The 24,240-nt window shown below is 50.5% G+C and overlaps 1 protein-coding gene across 1 annotated transcript; it reads right to left on the bottom strand.

Annotated features, from left to right (window-relative positions):
- Positions 1 to 7,819: 7,819 nt before the first annotated feature.
- Positions 7,820 to 23,335, bottom strand: ARFGAP2 (ADP ribosylation factor GTPase activating protein 2). The gene is made up of 16 exons (XM_045012890.1): positions 23,147 to 23,335; positions 22,490 to 22,608; positions 19,947 to 20,019; positions 19,217 to 19,348; positions 19,053 to 19,133; positions 18,111 to 18,213; positions 17,331 to 17,387; positions 15,787 to 15,839; positions 15,134 to 15,270; positions 14,389 to 14,520; positions 13,739 to 13,867; positions 13,521 to 13,652; positions 11,417 to 11,543; positions 11,168 to 11,261; positions 10,873 to 10,991; positions 7,820 to 10,287 (listed from the first exon to the last, which is right to left on the bottom strand). Exons 1-16 carry the CDS (start codon positions 23,333 to 23,335, stop codon positions 10,267 to 10,269), a joined length of 1,698 nt encoding a protein of 565 aa, XP_044868825.1. The 3' UTR covers positions 7,820 to 10,266.
- Positions 23,336 to 24,240: the final 905 nt, after the last annotated feature.

Below are 24,240 nucleotides of genomic sequence, written 5' to 3'. Positions count from 1 at the left end.
GATTGTCCAGAAAACAAAGGAAGGAAGCCTGTGGGTTTGTGGGATACTTTTGGCTAACTCCCAGAACACTAGGCCAGTGGGCAAAGCAATAGGGCATAAAGCCTAGGTCTCCACTTGACTCAGGCTTGGACCCTCCAACCCTGGTTCCAAGCTACTCCTGGGAGAATTCTGTGCCAAGATTTTTTTTTAAATTTGTGCTCAGTATTTTAAAATTCTGCATATTTTATTTGTCAAAATAACAAAACAGTCACACCTGTTTCAATTATTTTGGTAATTTATTTCAGAATACCTGTCAGCAAGTATATCTGTAACAATATAAACACCAAAAAAAAAGATTCAGGACATGCTTGTGACAATTTCCTCACTAGGCATATTAATATAGAACTTTGAGTAATAATTAATTTAAACTACAATACAGAAACATTTCCCGCACCCCTCAGAAGCAGTGCAAAGGCTTGAGGGAGTCAAGGGTAATGGAGGAGCTGAGGGAGAAGGAAGTAATGGCTGGGAGCGAACCTGGAAGGTTGTTGGGTGGCTGTGGGGGAGAAGTATGAAATAGTTTTTTCTTTGAAGTGGTGGGGAAGAGATTGTTAAGGAATTGAGGAGCCTCCCCCATGCACACCTTAGCTGACCCCTTGCCTCTCCCACACATTCAGGAACATCTGCCCCATCCTCAACTTTCCTGCACCACCCTCCCCCCATGTGTCCCTACACCCCACTCCCATTCAGCTCTGGCGCAAAGCTATCACCCCACTAGCTCTTGTGCCCCCAACCCAGTCTATCCCCCACTAGCCCTTCTGAACCCTAGTCTACGTGACTCCCCCAGCAGCCCTGTATTCCCTACTCTGTCCATCCTCCCCATATACCAGGGGTCTCAAACTCAAATGACCCCGAGGGCCGCATGAGGACTAGTGCATTGGCCCGAGGGCCGCATCACTGACACGCCCCCTTGCTGCCCCTGGCCCCACCCCCAATCCACCCCTTCCATGAGGCCCCGCCCCTGCCCTGTCTCTTCTCCACCTCCTCCCCTAAGTGCGCAGCTCCCCGCTCCTCCCCCCTCCCTCCTGGAAAGTGCTAAGCGCCACCAACAGCTGTTTGGCGGCTTGGCGGCAGGAAGCGCCTGGAGGTAGGCAGAAAAAAAAAGAAGAGTAATATAGTAGTATAGTATTAAAATATAGTATGCTATTAAAAGTCAATTTATTAACTTTTTTATTAACTTCTTTAACTGTAATGTGAAACGTCAGTGCTAATTTTGACGTTTTGTCAAATTTTGTACTAATTTTGGTTATGTCATTGTGACAGTGTTGGTTGACACTTTAATGTAGAATCTACAGTTTTAATAAATATATACACTCAGTAATGCACCTCACTCAAAGGACAAAACACGCACTTAGATTTACTGCCTAAGGCTCTGGGAGGGAGTTTGGGTGGGGGTGGGGGAGGGGGTCTGGAGTGCAGGCTCTGTGCTCAGTGCAGGCTCCAGGCTGCGGCAGGGGGTGGGTGTGCAGGCTTTGGGACGGAGTTTGGGGATAGGAGGGGGTGCAGGGGTGAGGGCTGTGGGGCTGAGGGTGAGGGGTTTGAGGCATTGGAGAGGCTCGGGGCATTGGAGAGTCTCAGGACTAGGGCAGAAGGGCAGGGGAAGGGCAGCCTGCCCTGGCCCTAGTGCAGGGGGGCGCTAGGACCCTGCGGCAGCAGGTGATGCCGGAAGCCGGCATAGCGGAGGAGTGGAGTCAGCCTGAGCTCCCGGGCAGGCTCCCGGGCGGTGAGGGGGCAGCAAGTGGGGGCCGGGAGACACTGGGGGGAGGCGCGTGGGGGCAGCAGGTGGGGCCAGGGGAGAGACCCGGCCCCAAACATTGGGGAGCAGCGCGCGGGGAGCTTAGGCACAGAAAATAACTCGGGGAGGGGGGCGGGGTGAGGGGAGTTTGGCAGCGACAGGCAGTAAGTGGGGGACAGGGCGGGCTCTAGGCACCAGCAGGCCAAGCACCCGCTTGGGGCGGCATCCTGGGGAGGGCGGCAGATGGCCCCGGTGGACCTCCCTCAGGCATGCCTGCGGGAGGTCCACCGGAGCCGCCGACCCGCAACCGCCAGAGCGCCGCCCCCCGCCCCAGCAAATCCTAGCCGTGGCTGGGAGTTAAAAGGCTCTGGGCTCCCTGCCCCGGCGGGCAGCTCGGAGCCCCCTCTGATTCCCGGCCGCGGCTGGGATTTAAAAGGCTCTGGGCTCCCTGCCGCGGCGGGCAGCTCGGAGCCTTCTGATTCCCAGCCGCGGCTGGGAGTTAAAAGGCTCTGGGCTCCCTGCCGCGGCGGGCAGCCCGGAGCCCTCTGATTCCCAGCCGCGGCTGGGAGTTAAAAGGCTCTGGGCTCCCTGCCGCGGCGGGCAGCCCGGAGCCCTCTGATTCCCAGCCGCGGCTGGGAGTTAAAAGGCTCTGGGCTCCCTGCCGCGGCGGGCAGCTCGGAGCCTTCTGATTCCCAGCCGCGGCTGTGAGTTAAAAGGCTCTGGGCTCCCTGCCGTGGCGGGCAGCTCGGAGCCCCCTCTGATTCCCGGCCGCGGCTGGGATTTAAAAGGCTCTGGGCTCCCTGCCGCGGCGGGCAGCCCGGAGCCCTCTGATTCCCAGCCGCGGCTGGGAGTTAAAAGGCTCTGGGCTCCCTGCCGCGGCGGGCAGCTCGGAGCCTTCTGATTCCCAGCCGCGGCTGGGAGTTAAAAGGCTCTGGGCTCCCCACTCTAGAGCTGGCCCTGGTGGGGGAGCTCCGCGGGCCGCAGGGAAGAGCTCCGCGGGCCGCATGCGGCCCGCGGGCCGCATGTTTGAGACCCCTGCCATATACTGTCCCCCCTCACCTGGTCCTGCAGGCATGCCACCATGAGAAAAGCAATCTCTGCTCTCTCCCGCTCCATTGCTAGCTGCTCCAGTGTGTGAGCCAGCTGCTCTCTCTTCTGGTGCCACAGCAGCCCCTGGTGGGCAAAAGGTGTAATTGCAGTGCCACTCCAGGAGAATAGATTACAGTAACTCTTCACTTAACATTGTCCAGGTTAACGTTTCGTTATTAGGTTGCTGACCTATTAGAGACCATACATTTTTAAAGTCCTGCAATGTTCCCTTATAACACTGTTTGGCTCCCCCGACTCCGCCTACCCTGTACTCCTGCTGGGGACAGAGTCAGGGAGCGGGGCCTTGTCCAGTTCTGCCCACCTTGTGCTCCTGCCGGGGAGCAGGGTCACAATGCGGGGAGACTTGCCCTGCTCCACCAGCCTGGCATTCCAGCCGGGGAGCAGGCAAAACTCCGTACCCCAGCCCCGCTATGCCCCTGCCTCAACCAAGCTTCACAATCATCATTGGTGAGTACAGTATTAAATTGCTTAAATGATTTAAAATGTATACTGTATATCATGTCTAATCCCTGGAACCTAACCCCCATTATTGACATTCATTCTGATGGGGAAATTGGATTCGCTTAACATCATTTTGCTTAAAGTTGCATTTTCAAGAACATAACTAAGGCCCATTAAGTGAGGAGTTACTGTATTCTATACGGAAAAAAAATCTGCAGGCGACATGAATTCTGCACATGCCACAGAATTCCCCCAGGAGTAGTCCAAGCCCTGAGTTAGCATGATCTGTGTGTAGATGGTGGATTGGGGAAAATTAGGTTTGCCCCTGAGTTTGAACCCTGGCCTTTGCTTGCAGTGTAGCCACCCCCAACACCCATATTCCGCAACCCCACGGTACATCTATACTGCAGTCAAAGACTGTGGCACTGCCAAGGCTGGCCCAGGCCAGGTGACCCAGGCTGGGGGGTCTCTAAAACCGCAGTGTAGATATTCAGGCGTGGGCTGGAGCCTGGGCTCTGACCCCATGAGGGGGACGGTCTCAGAGCTGCTACCCTGCACTGCTGGCGCCACAGCCCGAGTCAGCTGAGCCAGGGTAGCGCAGGGGCTCCCTTAGCCACAGCTCACTAGACGCCGATGGACCGGGCACTAGCTCACTGCTGTGGCGCCGGCGGGCGCCAAGGATTCCCCGCCCTGGGGCGTCCTGCCTCATAGCCTGACTCCGGGGGCGCAGCCCGAGAGCAGCGCGACCCCATCCCCCCCAGGGCGCGGCGCAGCGCCCCCCGGCCCGACTCGATTCACGCGGCTCCGCGGTGCCACAGTCTCACCGGCGCATGCGCAGGGACTGGGCAGCTGCCGCAGCAGCCTGGCGCTGCGTTCGCGCGCGCGCGCCTTTGTCCCAGGCCGGCCCCGGGCAGCGCGATAAGAGCCGCCCCTCGTCTTCTGAGTATCCCCCGCGCTTGCCAACCGCCTCCCTCCTGCCCCTCTCACGGGGGCCTGGACCAGCCCGCTGTGCAACACGTTGTGATCAGCCACTTGGGCCTCTGCCTTTTTCCAAAGCTGGTTTGTCAGCCACATGCCTGACTTTGATTGGACCTTAGTTGGCACAGCAGAGCCCACCTACAACCTCCAGTGGCACCTCAGACCCTACCTCATCCAATGTGCCAAGAGCCATAAGCCTGACACCTGCTCCACTCACCCCCCGAAACCAGTACTCAGAATTGCCTCAGCACTGCAAGGCCCTGAGATTGGCTCTGAAGTATCAGCCTAACTCCTTTGTGTAGCTGTTTCAGGGGATTTTTCTGACTCTCCCCCACCCTAGTTAGTTTGCAGAGACTGCCAGGTACACTGTCCTCCCATGCTGATTCTGCTGCCTGCCTATTACAATTTAAGGAGCAGCAGCATCTCTTATCAAGAAGATCTGGAATTAAGGGGAGCCTTGTGTGGGCTCCACTGCAGATTCCTTTAGTTTAGGCCCAGATAGCTCCTCTTCTATCTCTGGCCTAGGGGTTTGCTCTACCCAGCTTCCTCCCCCTTGGACTTTAGTTATCAGGTCACCCAGGCCACTTCAGGCTGTGTCTCTGCCGTGCTTTGCTTATAGGCCGACTCTCCACCAGCTACGCTCTCCTGCTGGCTGAGGTGGAGGCAGAGAGTGACTTCCCCTCCACACTTACGTGGAGGTATGTTCTACAAGGGCACCGGGCATAGTGCCCAGTAAGAACTGGACACAGCTTGGAACATGGCAGGGAGGGGTAGAATTGGTGTCTGAGGCCAAACGAGGCAAAGCAAATTAGTTAAAGATAGGAGGGGCTTAGGGTTTTTTCTCATGTGCTGCAATGGATTCTGCTCCCCACCTCTCCTACAACTCAATAGAAAGCCCTCTGGTCACACTGTTAAACATTAACACATTCATTTGATGTCCTGGTGACCCAAGGAGGAAACTTAATGTTGCTGAAACCCAGAGCTTATATTTAAAAAAAAAAAAAACACAACAAAAAAACAGAGTCACAAACCTAGAGATTGAAGACCTCCAGAGAGTTCAGACCTAAGCTTCAGAGTGACAGTATAACTCGAAACCTCTGCACTGGCAGCAAAAGCAGCATTAAGACATCGGGTAGATCTTTTCCGTACTGAATAATGGATAGCTCAGTAACAAATCTATAGTTCAGTTTAAGTGCAAAATTCAACTCAAAAGGGATTCAGTCTTTTTGTTATGTATGCAAGATACAGAACATCCCTCCAAAAATTACAGCAGTTTGAGTAAGGAATGAACTTCCTGAGAATTTACAAGTAAAACTCTCAATTAGCTTAGGAATTAAAGTTAATTAAAAATGGGTCCTTCAGAAATTTAGCCATCAAAACTTTTTGCCCCCAATAATGACAGAGTAACAGACTCTACAACTATCCCCTATAATTGAAACTCTCTGAAATCTTGCACCACAGCTGAATTTTAATATTTTCTTTTAGGATTAATAGTAATTTCTCCCCAGTTATTCTTCATAGCTGAAAGTTTCTCCTTTAGCAGAGAAGCATACAATGGTCTCCATCAGAATTCCAAAGAACTGCCCTTTTTCAAAATGACTGCCATCTCCCATTGTTCGCAGAGGCCTGAGCTGCAGTGGCTCTCAGCTAGGAGCCATTTTGAGAAGGGTCACTCATTGTTCTCAAACAAAATGTTCCTTGATGTTAGCTGTGGCTTCAGTCCCATTGCTGGCAGCCATTTTGAAACAAGACACTTCTGCATGATGACCTTTACTGAGAACAGCAGCAAATATAGACATCGAGCTTAAGTATCTTTTCAAAAGTTACACACTGCAGCTGATCCCTTAACAGATAGGGCAGGAGAGAGGGGGAAGTTGAGGTAGGCATATGCACAGGGTAATATGGGAGGTGGCAAAGGGAGGAGAAAACTGGTGTGCACGGTGTGAGAAACTGTGGGAATCGAGAGGACAGCAAGGAAGGGAAAAGTGGGGTAAAGAGTCCAGATGATTTGCATTGCTCTGGCAAAACAAAGCAGCTGTAAACCCAGATTAACTGAGGCAGCTGCTGTGCTGCCTCCAGAGGGTGCCAATGAATCTAGCTATAAAAGTTAGCCTTAAATCATTTTTAATTTTGACTTCATATTTTCTATTGATTAGAAATAGCACATAGTAACATTGAGTTTGTTCACTGGTCACATATTACACCAGGTTGGCTCATGTCATAGCTTCTATAGGCCAAGCTCATTACACACAGCAGCAGCTCCTTGCATCATTCCATTTCCCTCACAAGCTCCCTGCATGCCATCCTCCCATCTCCCTCTATTTCAGGAACTCCCTTCAACCCCACCCCAGGGGCTCTGCACCCCATCACTCCTGGGTGCCCCAGGCCTCTGTTTTCCTCCACCCCTCAAATTCTTATCCTACTTTCTCTTTCAAAGAGCATAGACAGTGATGTGATGGGGATATTAGTATGATGGAATGTGTTGAAATGCTCCTAGTATGTGTAGACAATTAGACACCTGGATGAAGCTAAATGGCCCTACTAGTCAGATGCCAGGAGCATCATGCATCTCCCTTGCCCCCTTTTGCCCCTTCCACTTTACTGATTCTCACCAAAGTCAGCAGAGTTCTGCAGATGGACAGCTAAAATATTCCCTGACATTTTGGAAGCAATCAAATACAGCATTCAAAAAAGTTACTATATTACATCCAAACATAGAAATACACTCAACTCAACACCAAGACCTCACAAGCTCCGTCAGTGCCCCTTCCCCTCAACCAAAAGCTACAATAAAATAAATTTAAGGTTGAGCACAGATCAGTAATTTACCCTAAACTACATTAGAGGAATATTATAATCATCCCAACCCAAAGAATTATAAACTCAGGAAATTAATGTAGTGGTTAAACTTAAAACCTAACTCTGACATTCCAGGGTTTAACACACTTGGTTTTGAGATAATTACAACATCCCTTTAATGTAGTTTATTCTAAGATACTGTTCTAAACTCTCAACCTTAGCTCCACCTAAGCTTGGTTTCTCTAGGAATCCCAAACAGCAGGGCATCACTTTCCCCAGCTGGTGGCTTGATGTTTACTTGCAGTTTACTGATAGAGCCTGAGCCAGGTCCAGCTGCCACTTACACTAGTGTGTAACACACTGGGGCGGGGCTGGCCCAGCCCGGCCAGGCCCAAGACCAAACAAGCCAGCTTCTGCTCCAAAGCAAGGGTGGAAGGTTGCTAGTAAGTGGATTGCTCTACCCACCACCCACTTCTCCACTCGCTGCTGCCTCATTCCAGTAAGCTGCATAGCCCAGCAGGAAAGAATCAGATAAGTTAGTGATCTGAGAACCCAAATCAGAACATAGCCCTGGCCCAGTACAGAGCATCCCTCATGTAACCCATGTTACAGAAGGGGGAGCTGCCCACATTTGCTCAGGCCTGCACCCTCTCACCTCCCTGCACAAACCCACCCAGCACCCCAGGCCCTTTCTAGAAAGAGACGAGCCAGAGAACATACAGGTGTTTGATTTTATTTAGTTGAGGGAAAGAGTTCCACTTCACTCCCCCTCATATGGCTGAGCCCCGAGCCCAGCCACAAACAGCTCATTAATACCATTATCTCCTAAATAATACGAACAGTCCAGAGAAGAGAAATCTCTTCCCATCTCAGAGCAGAAGGAGCACCAGGCCATAGCACCATCCTCTCCCTCAGACAGGGAGTAGCTGGAGAGGCTGCCACTGCTTTGCTCTAAGACGATTTTAATAGTTAAAATCTAAGCATCAGTGCATATTTCAGAGCCCAGTGAGCAGGATCTGGAGGAGGTGCACAGGGGATTGGAGAGAACTGCAGGAAGGCAGATGCTCAGATCCTGCAGCTGTACAAGTTAAATTTGAGTGTCTGCACTGTACAATGAACAACCACAGAAAGGAGGGTGGATAAAGACCTGTTGGGCCTTTTAAGTCAGATGGCTAGAGCTTTCCCCCCGGCTTTCCCCGCTCCAGTGAATCTCCCCATCACTGTAGGACCTAGGCACCAAACACACATTAGAATGCAAGAGGGAAACAGTCACTGCCCCTACTAGGGAATTAGGTCCAACCTGCAACCACTGTGCTGCTACACCTTGCAGGTTGACAGACTCATAGGGGAGTCTGCACAGGTGAGGACCATCCATAGCTATTCCTCTGCCAACAAGTACTCGGGAAAAACAAACAACTGCATTGGACCATAATTTAATGTTCATGTTAAAATTAAGGGAGAATTCAGCAAAATTAAGAGACCCTGCCCTTCAGTAGTACAGCGTGAAGGAACTCAACCTGGGGAAGCTCCAGGTAGGTGTGCTGCACACAGAGGTTCAGCATACTCTGCACTATGCTCCTGGCTGGTGCCACGCCCCTGCTACTTGGGCATCAAAGCAGCATTGTTGGGAGGGAAAGGAAAGGGGAATGCCCTTTGCCTCTTCTACTCACAGAGAGAGTTACTCAGCTAAAGTGACTTCAAAAAGGAAAAGGCCCAGAACCGCTGTGCTGGGAGGAACAGGGTCCAGCTTGTGCTGTTCCATCTGTGTGTGCACAGAACAAGTGGAACCAGAGAGGGGGCTGGGGCATGAAATTCAAACATAAGAAGTCAGTGCAAACCAGTCTGGGAGGCCCGGCACACCTGGGGGACTTGGCCCTGGGTAGAGCTATGCTGGCTGAATTGCTCTGAGTGGAAGTTGGGTCAGTAGAACAAACGGCTGCCACCTCCATTTCCACACAGAATTTTAGTTTTCATTTGTAAGAGTGTTGAGCCCTTTTTTCATTGCGAAATGCCTTCAGCCCAGCCCTCAAGGGCCCCCTCTAGGGGAGACCTGTGGGTATTAACATTGTTGACACTTCCTGGTCGGGAGCAGAGAGCCATCAAAAGGCAAGGTGCTTTGAAACTAGACATTATACAATTCCTCTCTGTGCCCCAGGCCACCTCACCCCCCGCCCCCCGCCCGAGGCTCTAATCTGTTCCTTAAGCAGAGCAAGCACAGCCTAGGGTTGCCAACCCTCCAATATTGTCCTGGAGTCTCCAGAAATTAAAGATCAGTCTTTAATTAAAGATAATGTCATGTGATGAAAACTCCAGGAACATGTCCAACCAAAACTGGCATCCCTACCACAGCCCCAGCTTAGCTGGAAGAAGCTGAACAAGAGGTGTGCCTGGGAAACAAGACATCCTGGGTTTTTACACCTAGCCTGCAGATACTTCTGCAATGCTCAGCTCTCTCTGGAGTCCAGGCCTAAGCTTGGCCTCCTGATGTAACAAGATTAAGTTCTTGTTTTGCTGGGGTTATTCTGCCTAATCTGATTTACAGAAACATCAGTAAGTGTGTCTTAATTTACAGAAGGGAGATGCTCCCACTTACTAGGCTACCAAAACGGATTCCTGCAGATCCTAGGAAAACCCAATGTTATTTTCACAACATTTACTGCTATTTCCCACTGCTCCTGCCATGTGGTGACTGAATAGAGCTTCCCTCCGGAGCCATACTAGCCTGTGTATGGAGAAGGGGTGACAGCACTGAGCAAGACACATGGGGGTCATTTCCTTGTGGACCTGATGACAGGGGGCAAGTGGGAACTCCCTAAACAGCGTCACTTGCTGAGACAACAAGCTATGGGCCAGTGCGGGCTGGAGCTACCTGCACCTCCTGTCTCACAGTTCAGAGCAATGTGGGGTTTCTGAGACAAGGCCTCCCACCCTAGCGGCAGAAGGTTTGGTTTGAGGGCATATTGGTTTCTAATACAGATGAGACTCCAGAGCTATTTGGAAAAGATGTTGGGCATGGGCATCTCCTCATCCCCTTCTGTTTCTGTTGACCTCACCCACCCCGCCCCAGACAAACTAAAACAGAATCCTGCAGCATAACTCCAAGCAACTCAAGGTGAGACTGGTGCTTCTCGCTGGCATTCGTCTGAGCTGCAGTCCCTGGGTCATCAATATGAGCCATAGCGATCCTGAGGGAGGAAACACACCCTGAGTCACTGTCCCAACCACTCACATTATGAGGAGACAGATGGAGATAGGGACATCCTGAGATGTTTAACATTCCTAAGGACTTGAGAGACAGACCAGCACAGAGCTAATCACAAACATTTGGGATGCCAGCCCAAAGGACAGGTCAGAGGAAAGCAGCCCCACCCTGGAGGACTCTGTCCAGGGATGCACTATGTGGGAAAGGGAGACCTTAGGGCTATAAAAGGATCTTCTTTACCAGCACAAGAAGGTGCTCTGAAATCAGTCCCAGAACAGATTACAACAGTGGCATGGAATGGTTTCAGCTACTGGAGGGAAGCTGTCATTAACTGTAGCTTGAAAATGCCTGCACAGGAACTGATACCTGCAAACCCACTGTGCATATGCACAGCCCAAGCAGGGGACAAGGGAAGGCAGCTTCCTACAGATGAGGCAAGACCTAGGAGGCTGAAATCCATAGGGTGCAAATTCAACTCATTTACCCTGCTGTTCATCTGAACATGCCCAGTAGGTAAGACACTCAGATCCCAACCCCTGGCCACAGTAAGGAACACCCCCTGCCTCACCTGGAGAGAGTTCATCACACCGTTGGCTAGAACGGCCATCTTGCCAGCAACAGATTTTACTCCTTGCTTGAACTGGGTGATGTCAGCTGCAGGCAGCACGTTCCCAATTGACACACCACCTGCCAAGAGCCAGCAAAAGGGGTGGGTTGGGGCCTGAGGGCAAGCATAGCCCCCTCCCAGCAGGCCCTGCTTATTCAGCTCCATAGCAGCCCCTCAGCCATGACCCTTCTAGGCTTAGATCCAGGAGTCTGCCATTGTCTGCCCGCTCCCCTCCCTTCACTAGGTACTAACAAACCTGCTGAGTGCGTATCCTCAGCCTCCCCAAAGAGGTCTGCGGAGCTGATGGCACTGCTGCCAGAGAGCTGCTGCAATCGAGACCTGGCTTCATACTGCATCAAGGAGAAAGCAGAAGACTCAGACTCAGCTACAACAAAAAGGGATAAAACCAGGGCTTGAGACAGGATGGGAGAGGGTCAGGCCAGGGGACAAGTACCAGCCCAAGTACAGCAGGAAAGGCAGGTGCAGGGGTAAGTGTGGCACTTACCTCAGCATCTGCTTCCCGCCCAAAGAACATATCTGAGGAAATGGCTTTGGCCCCGGCGAACTTCTGCCGAGCTTCATTTGATTCCACTGCAGATGTCCTGCTCTCTGCCTCCCTTCTATTGGTGGGTCTGAGGGAGATGAGACAGGAGACACTAAACCTTTGTGCTCAGAGCAAGGAAAGCAGCCTATCAGCTCCACTCTGCTGACACCCACATTGCTCAAAGCAAACCTACAAAGCCACAGGCAAGAGCCACTGCTGATCCCCCCACCCCCATCAGGAGGGCAGTTTAGCAAAACTGAGTTTGACTGGTGGTCATCAGGTTCTGTTGTGATTAGTAGCCCTAAAAATTTACCCCAATTGTAGCTCAAATATAAAAAGTATGGGTAAGTTCATAAATAAATGCCACAATAACCCATAACTTTCTGCCTGTTTGAAAATTAATCGTGGAAAATAGGTCACATTTTCAATAATGAATGTTATTAAACACGTGAAAGAGAACCATACAGAGAAACTGGATTAGTGCAAACAAAAAAGGGCCTTCTGATATGGTTCAAGGACTGTTGAAACCATGGTTGGAAAAAACAGATGATGTGGATCCGGAAGTTAATGAACTAAAATTGGCGTGGTGGACACTAGGCCTGATTGGTGGACAAAATAATGAGGGTGGGGGGAAAAAAACCTATGCCACCAAGTTTTCCCCCTCTTTTGGGGTTCTTGAAAAGAGACTTTGAAAATAAACAAATTGCTCTCCCACCTTACATCCCCAGCTTGTCTTGTCTTATCTTATCTTCCCTGACCCTCAGACAGAAGGAGCAGACCAAAAAAAGACTTTCTTCATAAGAGGAAGGTCATTTGGCTTTGCTCTTGTTCAAGGAACTTTGTTTTTCACTTGTGAGTCCTGAAAATCATACCATCATGACATCCAGTCCTCAGCCCATCAGTGGGGATTCCAGCCTATGCAGTGCTGGCAATTAGGCAAGATCATGTGCGCTGCCTGCCTTCCTTGCATGTTATTTTCTGCCCCCCCCGCCCCCCCCCGCTCCTTCCTCCTATCCTCTCTCTCTCTCTCTCTCAGCTTTTCATCAAATCCTGAAATCAACTGCACTGCATCAGCACAGCAAGATGAGATGACCATAATCCTGCCCAGTCTAAGGAAACAAGACCCAACCAGGAGACATCCCTGACCAGAACAAACTGGCGTCCAAGCAACAGGTGCTGTGGTCAGCCGAACAGCCAAAGCACGTATTCATAATTGACCAGCCATCCAGTATTCCAAAAAATCCCATCAACAGCAGCTGTATTTCTCCTACTTTTTCTATTCCCTCTTTCCTCCACCCTGTGTCTGTTAGAAAAAGGAGAAGCAAACAGCCTTTATACCACAGGACAGAGTACAACTAACCCTTTCTTTTCATCAAAAAAGGTTGTTTTGAAAATAAGAGGCTCCAAAAGAGGCTCCAATATTTTGCCTCCAAAAAGAAAGATTTTAATAGATTTAATTAAGTTTGTTTTGCAATTCCAGTTTCACTGTAAATGTTTTTGTTATAATTCCTTGGATTTGATCCCTGAACTTTCAACGCCAGAATGAATGCTTTTGGGTGTTTGCCAAGGAACCAAGTAAAACCAAGCCCACTGTAGAAAGAACCCCCAAACTTAAGCATCACTGTTCTAATGATAGACAGTGGAAGTTCATAAAACACCTTTAAGTCTTTTGGTCCTTGAGATCAGTACAAGAGTTCCCATTGTGTCGCCAGGCCATGGGCTTCCCTATTAGGAGGGTCAAAGGCCAGAGTCCCTTTCACTAAGGAGCCAGTGTAGATACTAGGTACTTCCTGTCTCAGTGACCTAGCCCAAGGGACTCCTCTGTGTGACACACCAAGGGCTCTATTTTGTTTTTGGTTGCTGTACCAATGGAGATGAGGTTTCCATAGATCCTGCTCATAGCGCGAGGCATGGGAGAGGCTTGTGGGGCTGGGGTTTAATCATCTGTGTTTGGACACTGACACTATCACTCCCCTCGGACACCAGCCTAGTTCCACCTCACTGCAAGGCCCGCCCCTTGGATCCAGAGTCTGAGCTCCAGCAGCAGCAAGGTGGTGCCCTTTACCTCTCTCCAATGGGCCGGATGCTGGAGATGGTCACTGCGGCCTCCTCCTCCCCTTTGTCAACACCCCAGGAGGAATCTGTTTCCCATCGCGAGCCGAAGGCATCTCCCAGTGAGAAGGGATTATCTTTGTACCTAGGGACCAAGGACATGGGACTCAGCTAGGTCAGCCATAGGAAACCCAGGACTAAGCCAAAGACCACAATGAGGCTCAACCTTACTTGGGGGGTCCAGATGTGAAGCCTCCGGCATCTTCAAACAAGTCCAGCTGGGAGCGAGAAGATTTCGCAGCCACCGGTGTCTCCTGCTCAATCACTTGCATCTCGGACAGCACGGAGTGAGAGACCGAACTAACAACAAGGCAGGGAGTCAAGGCTCAAGCTTCAGGAACTCCCAATCAGGGGGTGACAGCATCCAAGCAACCCTACAGCATCTTGCTTCAACTAGAACTGGCCAACCCTGAGAAGATGAGGGTGCTAAGACTCCCGAGCCAGTAGAGCCTGGCTCCAGCACCATCCCATGATGCAACTGGACAAATTCAACTCCATCTAGGAGTCTGCTGGACTGAGATACCAAGTGTTATTTCACCTCCCCATAACCCAGTGATGATGCAGGATGGCAAATGCCGCGAGTGAGGCCCAGAGGTCAGAGACCTATAGGCTTTGAGTAGAGTGCAGGGCCCGCCTCATCCTCTCCAGGGATGGAAGTGATTCCAGACATAGCTCATCACACAGGCATTCTGAATCAAAATTCAAACACTTATCTGTTAAGATGGCAGCAGGCTCCCGCACAAATCTAAGCCAGAGCAAAGTATCCCCAGATAGTCTTTCCTGCAGCAAAGTACCACCCCAAGCATCCCCAAAATAAATACCTTCTGGACACCAATCCCATGCCCAGTCTCTCAGCTTGTTCGCGTTTCTTCCCTTCCAGGTTCTGAAGTTTCTTTTCCTCCTTCTTCCGATCGATCTGCAACTCCTGATAGGCCAGTCGCATTGAAGTGACTCTAAAGGAAACAACAGTAGTGGATACAAGGTCACCTCTCCCCCAAGGTGGATACTGTGGAGAGGTGGGGGGTGTGTGTGTGTGTGGGGGGGGAAAACGGTAGGTTTATGCAACAAAATGATCATATTGTAAAATCCTAGCATAGAAAGGGCATGCTGTAGTAGATCAAGCTACACTGAAAAAACATTAGGATTTCCTATTGTGCTCACTTTCTTATAAGAGAGACATGTTTTTAGTTAGTGTACAAAGTCTTTGAGCACAAACAGCAGGTCCTGATCCCAGCCCAGTCTTTGGATCAGGCCCAAAAATGGCATTAGTGGAACAGAACCAGAATCAATGGAGCAACAGGGAACTGCCACATCTACCCACCCAAACCCCTTTCAGAGGCACTGAATCAAATACAGTCACAGCAATGCTGCTTCTGCCTTGCTGGAGGGACAACTCCTACTTCAGATGACCTCCTGCTCCTGCCCAGAGAGCTACCTTGCTGCTTGTTCAGCATCTACAGGCTAAGAGTTCTCAGGGTAGAGAGCATCAGCCTCATGCCAATTTCAATGCCCTAGCAAGCAAGTATTCAGCCCACAACTGTGGCTTCCCCAGTGCTTGACACTCACATGGACTCCTCAGCTTGTTTCCTCGACTCCACCGACTGCTGCTCCCTCAGCTTCTCAGCCACCTGGGCTTGTCGCTCTATCTCACTGAAGCTCTGGCTGCTCACTTTCTGGGCTCCAAGTCCCTTTTTTGCACCCAGCTGGATAAAACAGACCCAGAGTGAGAATTTCTCCCTAAGACGTCCAGGGCCCTTCAGAAATACCCAGCACATCAGGCCTTCAGCTTTTCTGGTTCAGTGCCCCACACCACATAGCAGCAAGCGACTGATGTTTCAGAGGAGAGGGAGAGCACTCAAAGGGTGAACTGAACTACCTGTGCAGTGCAGTATGGGATTAGCCAGTGCATTCTGGGCCCAGCCATGGTACTCACAATACCACAAGGCTTGATAGTTTCACTGCCTTCATCTTAGCAAGGCATTGAGTGTGCGGGGGGAGGAAGAACCGGTAGAGCAGAGCCTCATCAATTGGCTAATCAGGCAGAAGGAAAAGGTTTCATCAGCAGGCATCAGACACCTCAGAAGGAGGGCCAGGTTCAGAGAGAGCCTCAATAAGGGTAGCAAAGCAAGGTGCCAGGGAACAAGCTGGGACCAGCAGAAGGAAAGCAGAGATGCATAAGGTGCAAGGGAGAGCCCCCTGTAACAGGGGCTCAGACATACCCCTTTCTTGGCCGTGCCTGGCTTCTTCTTTCCGATGAGGGAAGATTTTAGTTCTGGAACAGGAAGGAAGGAGTGAGTGAGCAGGAGTGAAAGCACTCAACAAGCTGGAGTTAGTACATAACAGCCCGGGCAGCAGCCGACACACAAAAATCCACAGCCCAGCTGCAATGAAGTCCAGGGCACATCATCCAGTTTCACAGCACAGCCCAGGTGACTCCACCCAGCCAAGAATGAAGCAGTGAGACCACCATGAAGAATGAGAAGCTCCAGGCACACAGGCGGGGCCTGGATGGGAGGCATGTCACTCCGAGGGAAGTTCTGGCTGCACCAGTAAGTGACATGTCATGCAGCTGGTGTCCTGTATTTGGTGGTGAAGGTGGGGTCAATGGACAAAGACTCGATCTGTCTGTTGGGAGAGCTCCAGCAGTGTCTCAGAGAGGAAAGGCAGCACCAGGGAGAGGTGGGGGGGGAAGAGGGGTCGGTGCCCACCACAGATGCCTCTAGGGAGAGTCATCCAGAAAGCCAGAAGAGTCCAAGCTACAGGAAGCATAGCTGTGCCCCTGGCTGCAGGGAGACATCTGGAGGGGGCACTGACCCACTGTGCCCGGGGAGGCTAGTTGGGTCCTAAAGCCCAATGGGGCAGAGAGGCAGCCAGCAGCTTCCCTCACACACTTCCTTCCACCTGGAATCTGCCACTTCGGAGGCAGAAGTTTGGATGTACTCTGCTGCCCAGCAATCCAACATTAGGGCTGAAGACGGCAGGCAGAGGTGCCACAAGCAGCCAGTGCAGGCTATTTGTTAGCCAGTTACCTCTGGCAGGAGCAGACCCGTGTGCAGACAGACACATGGACGCGTCTGAGGGAGAGAAACAAACACGGGGAATGAAAGGTTTACTCTTGGACTAATGTTTACATCAGGCCTGGGCACAGTGCGGCCAGGAGCGCACACACTTCCTAATAGGGAAATGCAGGCTACGGCCACACACTACAGAGCCAGATGGAGGACAGTATCATGGGACCTGCTGCCTGTCAGCCACACCTCCATACTGAAGAGGAGGCTGAAGTGAGCTGATTGTATGCCAGTTATATGCTGTCAATGGGTTCCTAGAAAGTTACGAGAGTGTCTCTTGGGCAGTCAAGCTCTGGTCATCTGTGCTAAACCCTACAATGGGAGCAAACTGTTGGGAATGAGATGCATGTTTAAATTTGGAAGGAGAGGGTGAACGGGGCAGGAAGTCTCCAGTTCATAGAGTTGAATCAATGGCTGCAGAGTCTGGCCCTCTGGGTAACTTAACGAGAGCCAAGAGCACAATGTGATTGGAAAGCCAACAACAGATCCCTGAGGGCAGACTCCACAGGAGGATAAATTCCTATTATAGAACTAAGAATGGGCTCAAGCCAGTTCCAGCTCTACTGATCTCACTAGAGAAAACCTGCACAGACAGCTACTGTGCCAGGCCCAGAGCCAGCTAGAGCCAAACAAGAATGACTCACTCCCAGGGACAAGGTAACAGGGAGAGGACAAACCAGAAGACTCTCACTTACCCAGGGGAGCTTTAGGAGAAGTACTCAACAGGTCAATAGATGGGCCTTGGTTGGACTCTATGGAGACAAGATGAGCAGTCAGACTATAGTGAGGAAAGAAGATTACAGATTTACACCCTCTCCCGCCTGACAGGGGGCTCACAGTACCCCTACCCTAACAGATGCATTCCAGATGTTTCTCAGAAAGCTGCAACATCTGCAGAGCACAGATGATTCTTCACAGCAGCTGACATAGGGTCTTCATTCAGCAAGTTACTCCTTCTAAAATTTCTTCATTAAGTGAGTCAAGAAACCATGGCGCGCCAGCTTACAAGGAAATATATGAAGCTCTTTCAAAGAGCAGCACTTCGTCCACACCCCTTCCCTCCCTGCAACATCTACCTGGAAACAGAATCTCTGTAACTCTGTGTTCACCTGCCCCTGCTCCATGCACCCCATATGCAGACCCCATCTATTGCGAGGGACAGTGAAGAAGGCTGCAGTAGAAATGATTCTGAGATCTGCACATGGGCACCAAGAAAACAGGTCAGGCAAACCCCAAGTCATAAAGATCCTGTTTCCATGCACATGCTGCAAGGAGAGCGAAGAACTGCACAATCTCTCTGATCTGGGAGCAGAATGGGTTTCCCAGACATATCCATTTCACCAGAACTCCAAAATGATGTTGCATGGAACCTCCACTCATTGTCCATGCAGGGTGCAAGGGAGAATCTAAGCCTTTCCAACCCCAGCCCAGTGAGATTCTTTGCTGGAAGAGAAGCTGTTTAGCAGTGAACTCACGTGGCATCTCGCTGGTTTCCAATCGCTTTGCTGCTCTCTCAGACTCCAGTGAGGACAATGCTGGATTCTGACCAGCCTCTGCCACATCCCAGGTACTGGAAAGCTTAAAGGTTGAAACATGCTACAATGAGTCTCAAAGGGATAAATGACCCAGTACAGTTACCAATCCCACCCCAGGTGAATAGTGACTCCACCCAGTTATAGATCGAAAGAGGATAACATGTATCCATGCACATATAGTTTCTCCAGAGACACTGACGACCTTAGGGCCCAGTCAGCATTCCCTCAGGAGTTCCAAGAAATCACCAGTGAGGGAGAATGGAGCTGAGCTGGATGCAGTGGGGTAGGGGAGACAAGAGATCTCATTCAAGAGATAGATAAACCAGGGATGCCATCACAATTTAGACTGAGATGAAGGACTGCCCATATTTGAGGGGATAATCTCCACCTGGCTCCCTGAGGGAGGGTAGAAGACTCATCTATCCTCATTATCCTACATTCCTTCAGATCTGTTCCCATTTTACTCCACCCACTATGAGCAGTGACCCAAATCTAACAGACCTGGGCCTCCAAACAGCAGGGATGATTTGTACACAAGCTCCTGCTGGCTACCTGTCCTTGGCATAAGAGTCTAAAAAAGAGTCTATGTAGTAAAGGGGTAGCCAAAACAACGCCTATAGGCCAAAAGGAGCTGATAGAGTTCTCCAGTGGTGCACCTACAATGCAGAGTGGCAGCAGGCAGAGGTTCCAGTCTGCAATACTCCACTCCTGAACCATGCTGTAGGTTGGGAACTGTAGTCTTCACAGGCTGCAGCTCCATATTATTACTAAGGCCAGTTGCAATCAGCCTTTTTCATACAAACTAGGTGTGAAAGCAAGCTCCTGACAAGTTGACAAAGCAGCTTTCAACAGGGATAGCAACATCTAGCTGATCTGTCTCACCTGTGTGTGCTCCATGAAGAAGTCAGCATCGTTCTTCTCAGGAGAATGGCCTGGGGTTCCACTCAGTCCATCTACCAGAAGCTGAAAGGAAGAAGACATCAATATGACTCAGCAATCAGCATCATGCTTCTTTCCCACTGTGGTACAGGCTGGTCAGCACTTACACTGGTGCCATACTTGGCCATGGCAGCACTCGCCAGCTGCCGAATCTTCTCCCTGTACATCTGGGCAGCTCTGCTATTATACTTGGCATTGGCATCTGTGGTGGTGCAGCCATGTTGGCGGAAGAAGGCAGTCTGAGGAAAAGCGGATAATCAGTCTACAGTCAGCCAAGTCAAACTCTCACAAGCATCAGACATTAGTAACCAACTTGAGAGCAGCAGTAACAGGAGCAGGGAACTTCCCAGAGAATGAGGGGTGTAGGGGGAGTAAAGTGCTTTTCCCCAGAAATATACCAGCTACTGTTCAACTCCGCCTTCACCTGGATCCTGCTCTTCCAGGATCCAGAGATTCAAGAACCCACTACCAGCCCTTCCCAGCGAGGAGTGCTTCTGAATCACAGCATGGGGCAGGGCTTCTAGGCTCTTCCTGAGCAGAACTCCCTTATCTTTAAAAAAAAAAAAAACCCTTCAGATCTCATGTAAGGGAGATCTAGGAAAATGACATTCCTATATATCAGGAGTCTCTAATCTCCACCAGGGTCACTGTTCTGACCCCTTAAGTGGAGATGGAAAATGAAAGTGCCTCTTCTCCTGCAGGTATCCAGAGAGAGTGAGAGGAGAATGGTACCCAAGCACCAAGAAAGCCATGCCAGGAGGAGCTGGGCACCCAGGGAGCAGAGAATGCTCACAACCAAAAGGGAAATCAAACAAAATGCCTACAGAGGTTCCTCACCGCATTGGCATTGCTGCCCACTTGCATACACCTCAGCTGGAACCAGCTCCAGTTTGAATCCAGCTCTGTAGACCTGTACAAGGACAAATCAGCTTTATCAAGAAGGTGTAGGTGTCCTGGATTCAGAAGCATGTTATCAGCCAGCAGAGCCAGAGCCTGACATCTCACTGCAATTTAGTCACACCATTCTGGAGCATGTGGGATATCTGTAGCCTTTCTATTTCACTTCCCATCCAGTAACTGGAGTTAAGAGGAGTCTGTAATGGTCATTGATCTCACTGGCTTGCTCCCCACACTGGATATATAATGCCCATGTAAAAATGTCTCCCACTGGCATTGCACTCAGAGGGAGATCCCAGCCAGCATCTCCTGTTCTCCAGGAATTGATCCTACCACACCACAGAAGACGCATATATTCAGACCACCCTATTATGTTTTAAAGCATAGGGGTGGGTTTACAAGCCATATCAAAGGCACTACTCAAAATAAAAGGGCATTGCATACTTGCAGAAACATTAGTAGTAGAATGAAGAGCGAGATCCACACTCCCATCCTATGCTAGAACAGTATGCAAAGAGACACCAGCTACAGCCCAGGCCCTGATTGGAAGAAAGTCAGATATCATATAGGTGTGGATCTCACAACAGGGCACATACTCAACCATCATAACAAATGACTGTTAAGTCCTCCTGAAGGGCAGAGTATACAAGTTTTGGAGAGTGCAATGATAATGCACTGAGCATCTGGACATTAGCCTGGGACCCAGTGAAACAGGTACAAGTTTAGGACACTTGTATTGGTAGAACGTAGGTGCAACAAAAACAGATCTAGGAAGGTTATAAACATGGACAGAAAACAACAAAACAAGACTCTGCTCTGAAAGTGATGCTAATACACATCTGGAGGAGCACATGCTGGAACAGATACTAAATGGAGAGAGAAACCTGGAAAGTAGAAATTCTGAAGGAGACAGTAGACGGCAAGTTTAACGGGAGGGTCACTCACTATAGCAAGCCAAAAAGGTTGCAGAGGTTTCATATCAGTGAGCAGGGAGAGAACAGCTTTCTTCCATGGCTCTGGTGGCATGTGCACCTATGCCTGAAATATTACCTTCTGTTCTGGCATCCAAGTGCCAAAAAAGTAAACTGGATGCAGATAAGAAAAGAGCAATATAGTGATCCAAGGGCTAAGGGTCTCAGTTATGATAAAGATGAAGAGCTAAATCTGTCTACTCTAGTTAAGAAATGACTTAAGGAGAGACCAGTCTGTAAACATCCAAAGGGTGTAAACAGCAACAAGAGTACCAGGAAGAAGTGGGAAAACTTGGACTAATAAATAGTAATTTCTATTACAATCATGCCTAGAGACCCCAATTATAGACCAGGACCCCATTGCACTAGGCACTGTACAGACCCAACAAAAAGACGGTCCCTGTCTTAAGGAGCTTAAATACCATGAGAAACACCAAGATAGCATGACCTGTGAAGCTTAGGAACAATCTGTGCAATGGAAAGGTTGGGAGTCCTATCATTTGAGACATGAACAAAACACCAGATAATGTTCGGTGATGACCTACCTTGCTGGGGTTGGTCTGGATAGGCCCAATACATCACCATCTCTTACTCTTCTTCTTCCTTGAGCTAATGCCATTAAGTGGGGTCTGCGCGATGAGCACTCTCCCTCCAAAGTGCCCTGGGAGCTGTGTCCAGTGTCTCAGCCTCTACCACACCACATGCTAATACATCTTCTTCCTTTAGGACATCCCTCCACTCTTTGGTCTGGCCTTATTTTGCTGGACTCTTTTATCCACATAGTTGTCAAGACTGGACTTTACAGGACCAAACCATCTGAGCCTGCACTCCCTCATTCTTTTGTTTATGGGTCTCACTTTGAGTAAGTCTCTCACACACATTCCTGACATGGCTTTTCATCCTTACACCACTCATCCGCCTCAACATTTGCTTTTCTGTAGAACAGATCATTTGCTCATTCTTCTTTGCTGCTCCACAATGAGAATTATACATTAAAAGAGAAAGTCTAAAAAAAAAGGAGGCTGTCCAGTTTTAATCTTACTGGTATCTCCCTGTCATAAACTACACCACTTATGTCTATCCATTTCAGTCAGGCATTTATCATCTTAGCTCTAATTTCATCCTTCATTTCCCCTCTTACTAATATCGCTAAAAAGGGTGAAGTTCTTCACTAGTATTCCAGCTCTTACACAGAATACTCCAGATGCTCTTCCCTTGAGGGTAATGCATATAACACATTGGTGCTCTAAGGACTATTTCACTGAGTTTCTTCATATGTTAAAAGAGCTAGGAGCCAAATTCAAAGTGTTATACATTCAGCAAACTATACAGAAAATTGTGCACTTCTGAGAATAAAGTGCCTCCTGCTAATCAGACCTCAGCTAATTCCAATAATGACAAGGTAAGCAAATGCTGTGAGTGAATGCATCCTTGATCTGCAGATCAAAACATCTCTCCCTTCCCCACAATGCATCCCCACCCCCATTCAACTCTTGCGCTAAACATACAAACCTGATAAAGCTTAGGTGCACACCCAGTGACCTGTGGACTCCAGAGCAGTCAATGCACAGAAATACGCCATAGGAAATACTGGCCCAGCTTGGATTCTTAGCACCACAGTCAAAGCAGGCCTAAAGGGAAATCAGAGCGCAGAGTAAGGAAGTCACAGAGGGTCTGAGAGGTGGCCCTAGCATCAGTTTGAGGAGCCACAGGGAGGTCTGAGCTGGGTGGGGTTGTATCCCCGTTTCTGCACGAAAGCAGCAGCAGCAGCAGAAGAGTTGGCAGATTAAATGCTAACATAATAAGTGTCCCCTGCAGCTGGGCAGCCGCCCCCACCCGCTCCCCGCCCCGGCTGTGACGTCCCCGGGCCGCTGGGGCACTTCCAGCAGATCAACGCCCCGCCCGCCCCCAGCACCACGGCCGGTTCCCTGGCCACCGGCCACCCGGGAAGCTGCCCCTGCCCGGCAGCCCAGGGGAGAACGGGCCTGTCTCGCTGCCACCCGAGGCCGGGCTGGGGCACAACCCGGGGGGCCGCCCCCCAAAGCCGGCAGGGGCCGGGCCGGGCCCCGCAGCTTCGCCGGAAGCAGGAGAGGCAGGAAGCGGCTTCGGGGGCCCAGTCCCGACCGGGAGGACCCGGCCACGGGATGGGGCCCGGCCCCGCTCCGGTACCTTATTGGCCGGCGCCGCCCGCAGCCGCTTGAACAGAGTCTGAATCTCCGCCTTGCTCGGCTCCGCTGCCGCCATGGTCTCTCCTTCCCAGAAAAGACCGGGGCGACGGGTCCCCGCCGGGTCCAATCCGCGCAGGGGCGGAACTGACGACGGGTCCCTACCGGGGCCAACCTCCGCCGCCGCCGCCATGACACCCGGGGCAGAGTAGTCAGGGCGGCGTACGGATTTCGAGCCCCCCGGGGCTCTGCCGGACGATGCCCAAGGCCTGTTCCGCCATAAACTGTCCGAACCGGGACACCCGGGAGAACCGCGCCCGGGGACTCTCCTTCCACAGGTGGGAGCGGGAGCGGGAGCGGGAGCGGGCCCGGGCGCCGCTGGGAGGGGGCTGGTCTCTCTGGGGGCGGGGCCTCACGGGGCTCGCATCCCTGCGGGCGGGGCTCGTATCGGGGACGGGGTCTGGCGGGAGGGTTGGGGTTGGTTGCCAGCAGGGTTGTACCCGTGGTAGCGTTACCGTGTTTGAACATTCAAAAACGAGGACACTCCAGGAGGGGATATTTGCACCAGTATCTCCTAACTCGTGTTGTATTAATGTGGTGTTGTACTGTTACATATGCTGTCCGCTACATGTCGTCTGTATTGAGTATATATAAGAAAAAGTGATGTGGCCTCAAAAATGAAGTTTAATTATTTAAAGTTAGCTGTACTTCTTTATATGTAGTGAGTCCTTTCCTTTCACCAAGTCTTCAGTTTTCTTTCTCCTCTTGTGTCCACACATACTTTTCTGTAAATCGCATTTTTCTCAGCAGTGGTTGATTGCTTTTTAAGAAGGTCTTTACAAGAAGTTTGTCTGAAGTTGAAGGAGAATTCCTTTCAGAGACTCAGCATTCAGGTTGTTCCTTTGTCCACTGGTTTTGCATCAGTGAAAAAATTCGCTCTACATTTGCATTGTGAGAAGGAATAGTAAAGAACTGTGCAATCTTTAACAGTTCTAAATGACACTCAATGTTTTTGGATTTCTCAAAATATTTGGTCCACTTCTGGTGTGCTAGCAAGTAATTACTGAACTCTTCATCACTGTTGCAATTTTCCGTAAA

This window comes from Mauremys mutica, chromosome 4 (genome assembly GCF_020497125.1).
Source record: "Mauremys mutica isolate MM-2020 ecotype Southern chromosome 4, ASM2049712v1, whole genome shotgun sequence".
In the NCBI taxonomy this organism is placed as follows: Eukaryota; Metazoa; Chordata; order Testudines; family Geoemydidae; genus Mauremys; species Mauremys mutica.
The sequence above is the reverse complement of the archived record's forward strand: the minus strand, read 5'-3'. Positions and strand labels throughout refer to the sequence as shown.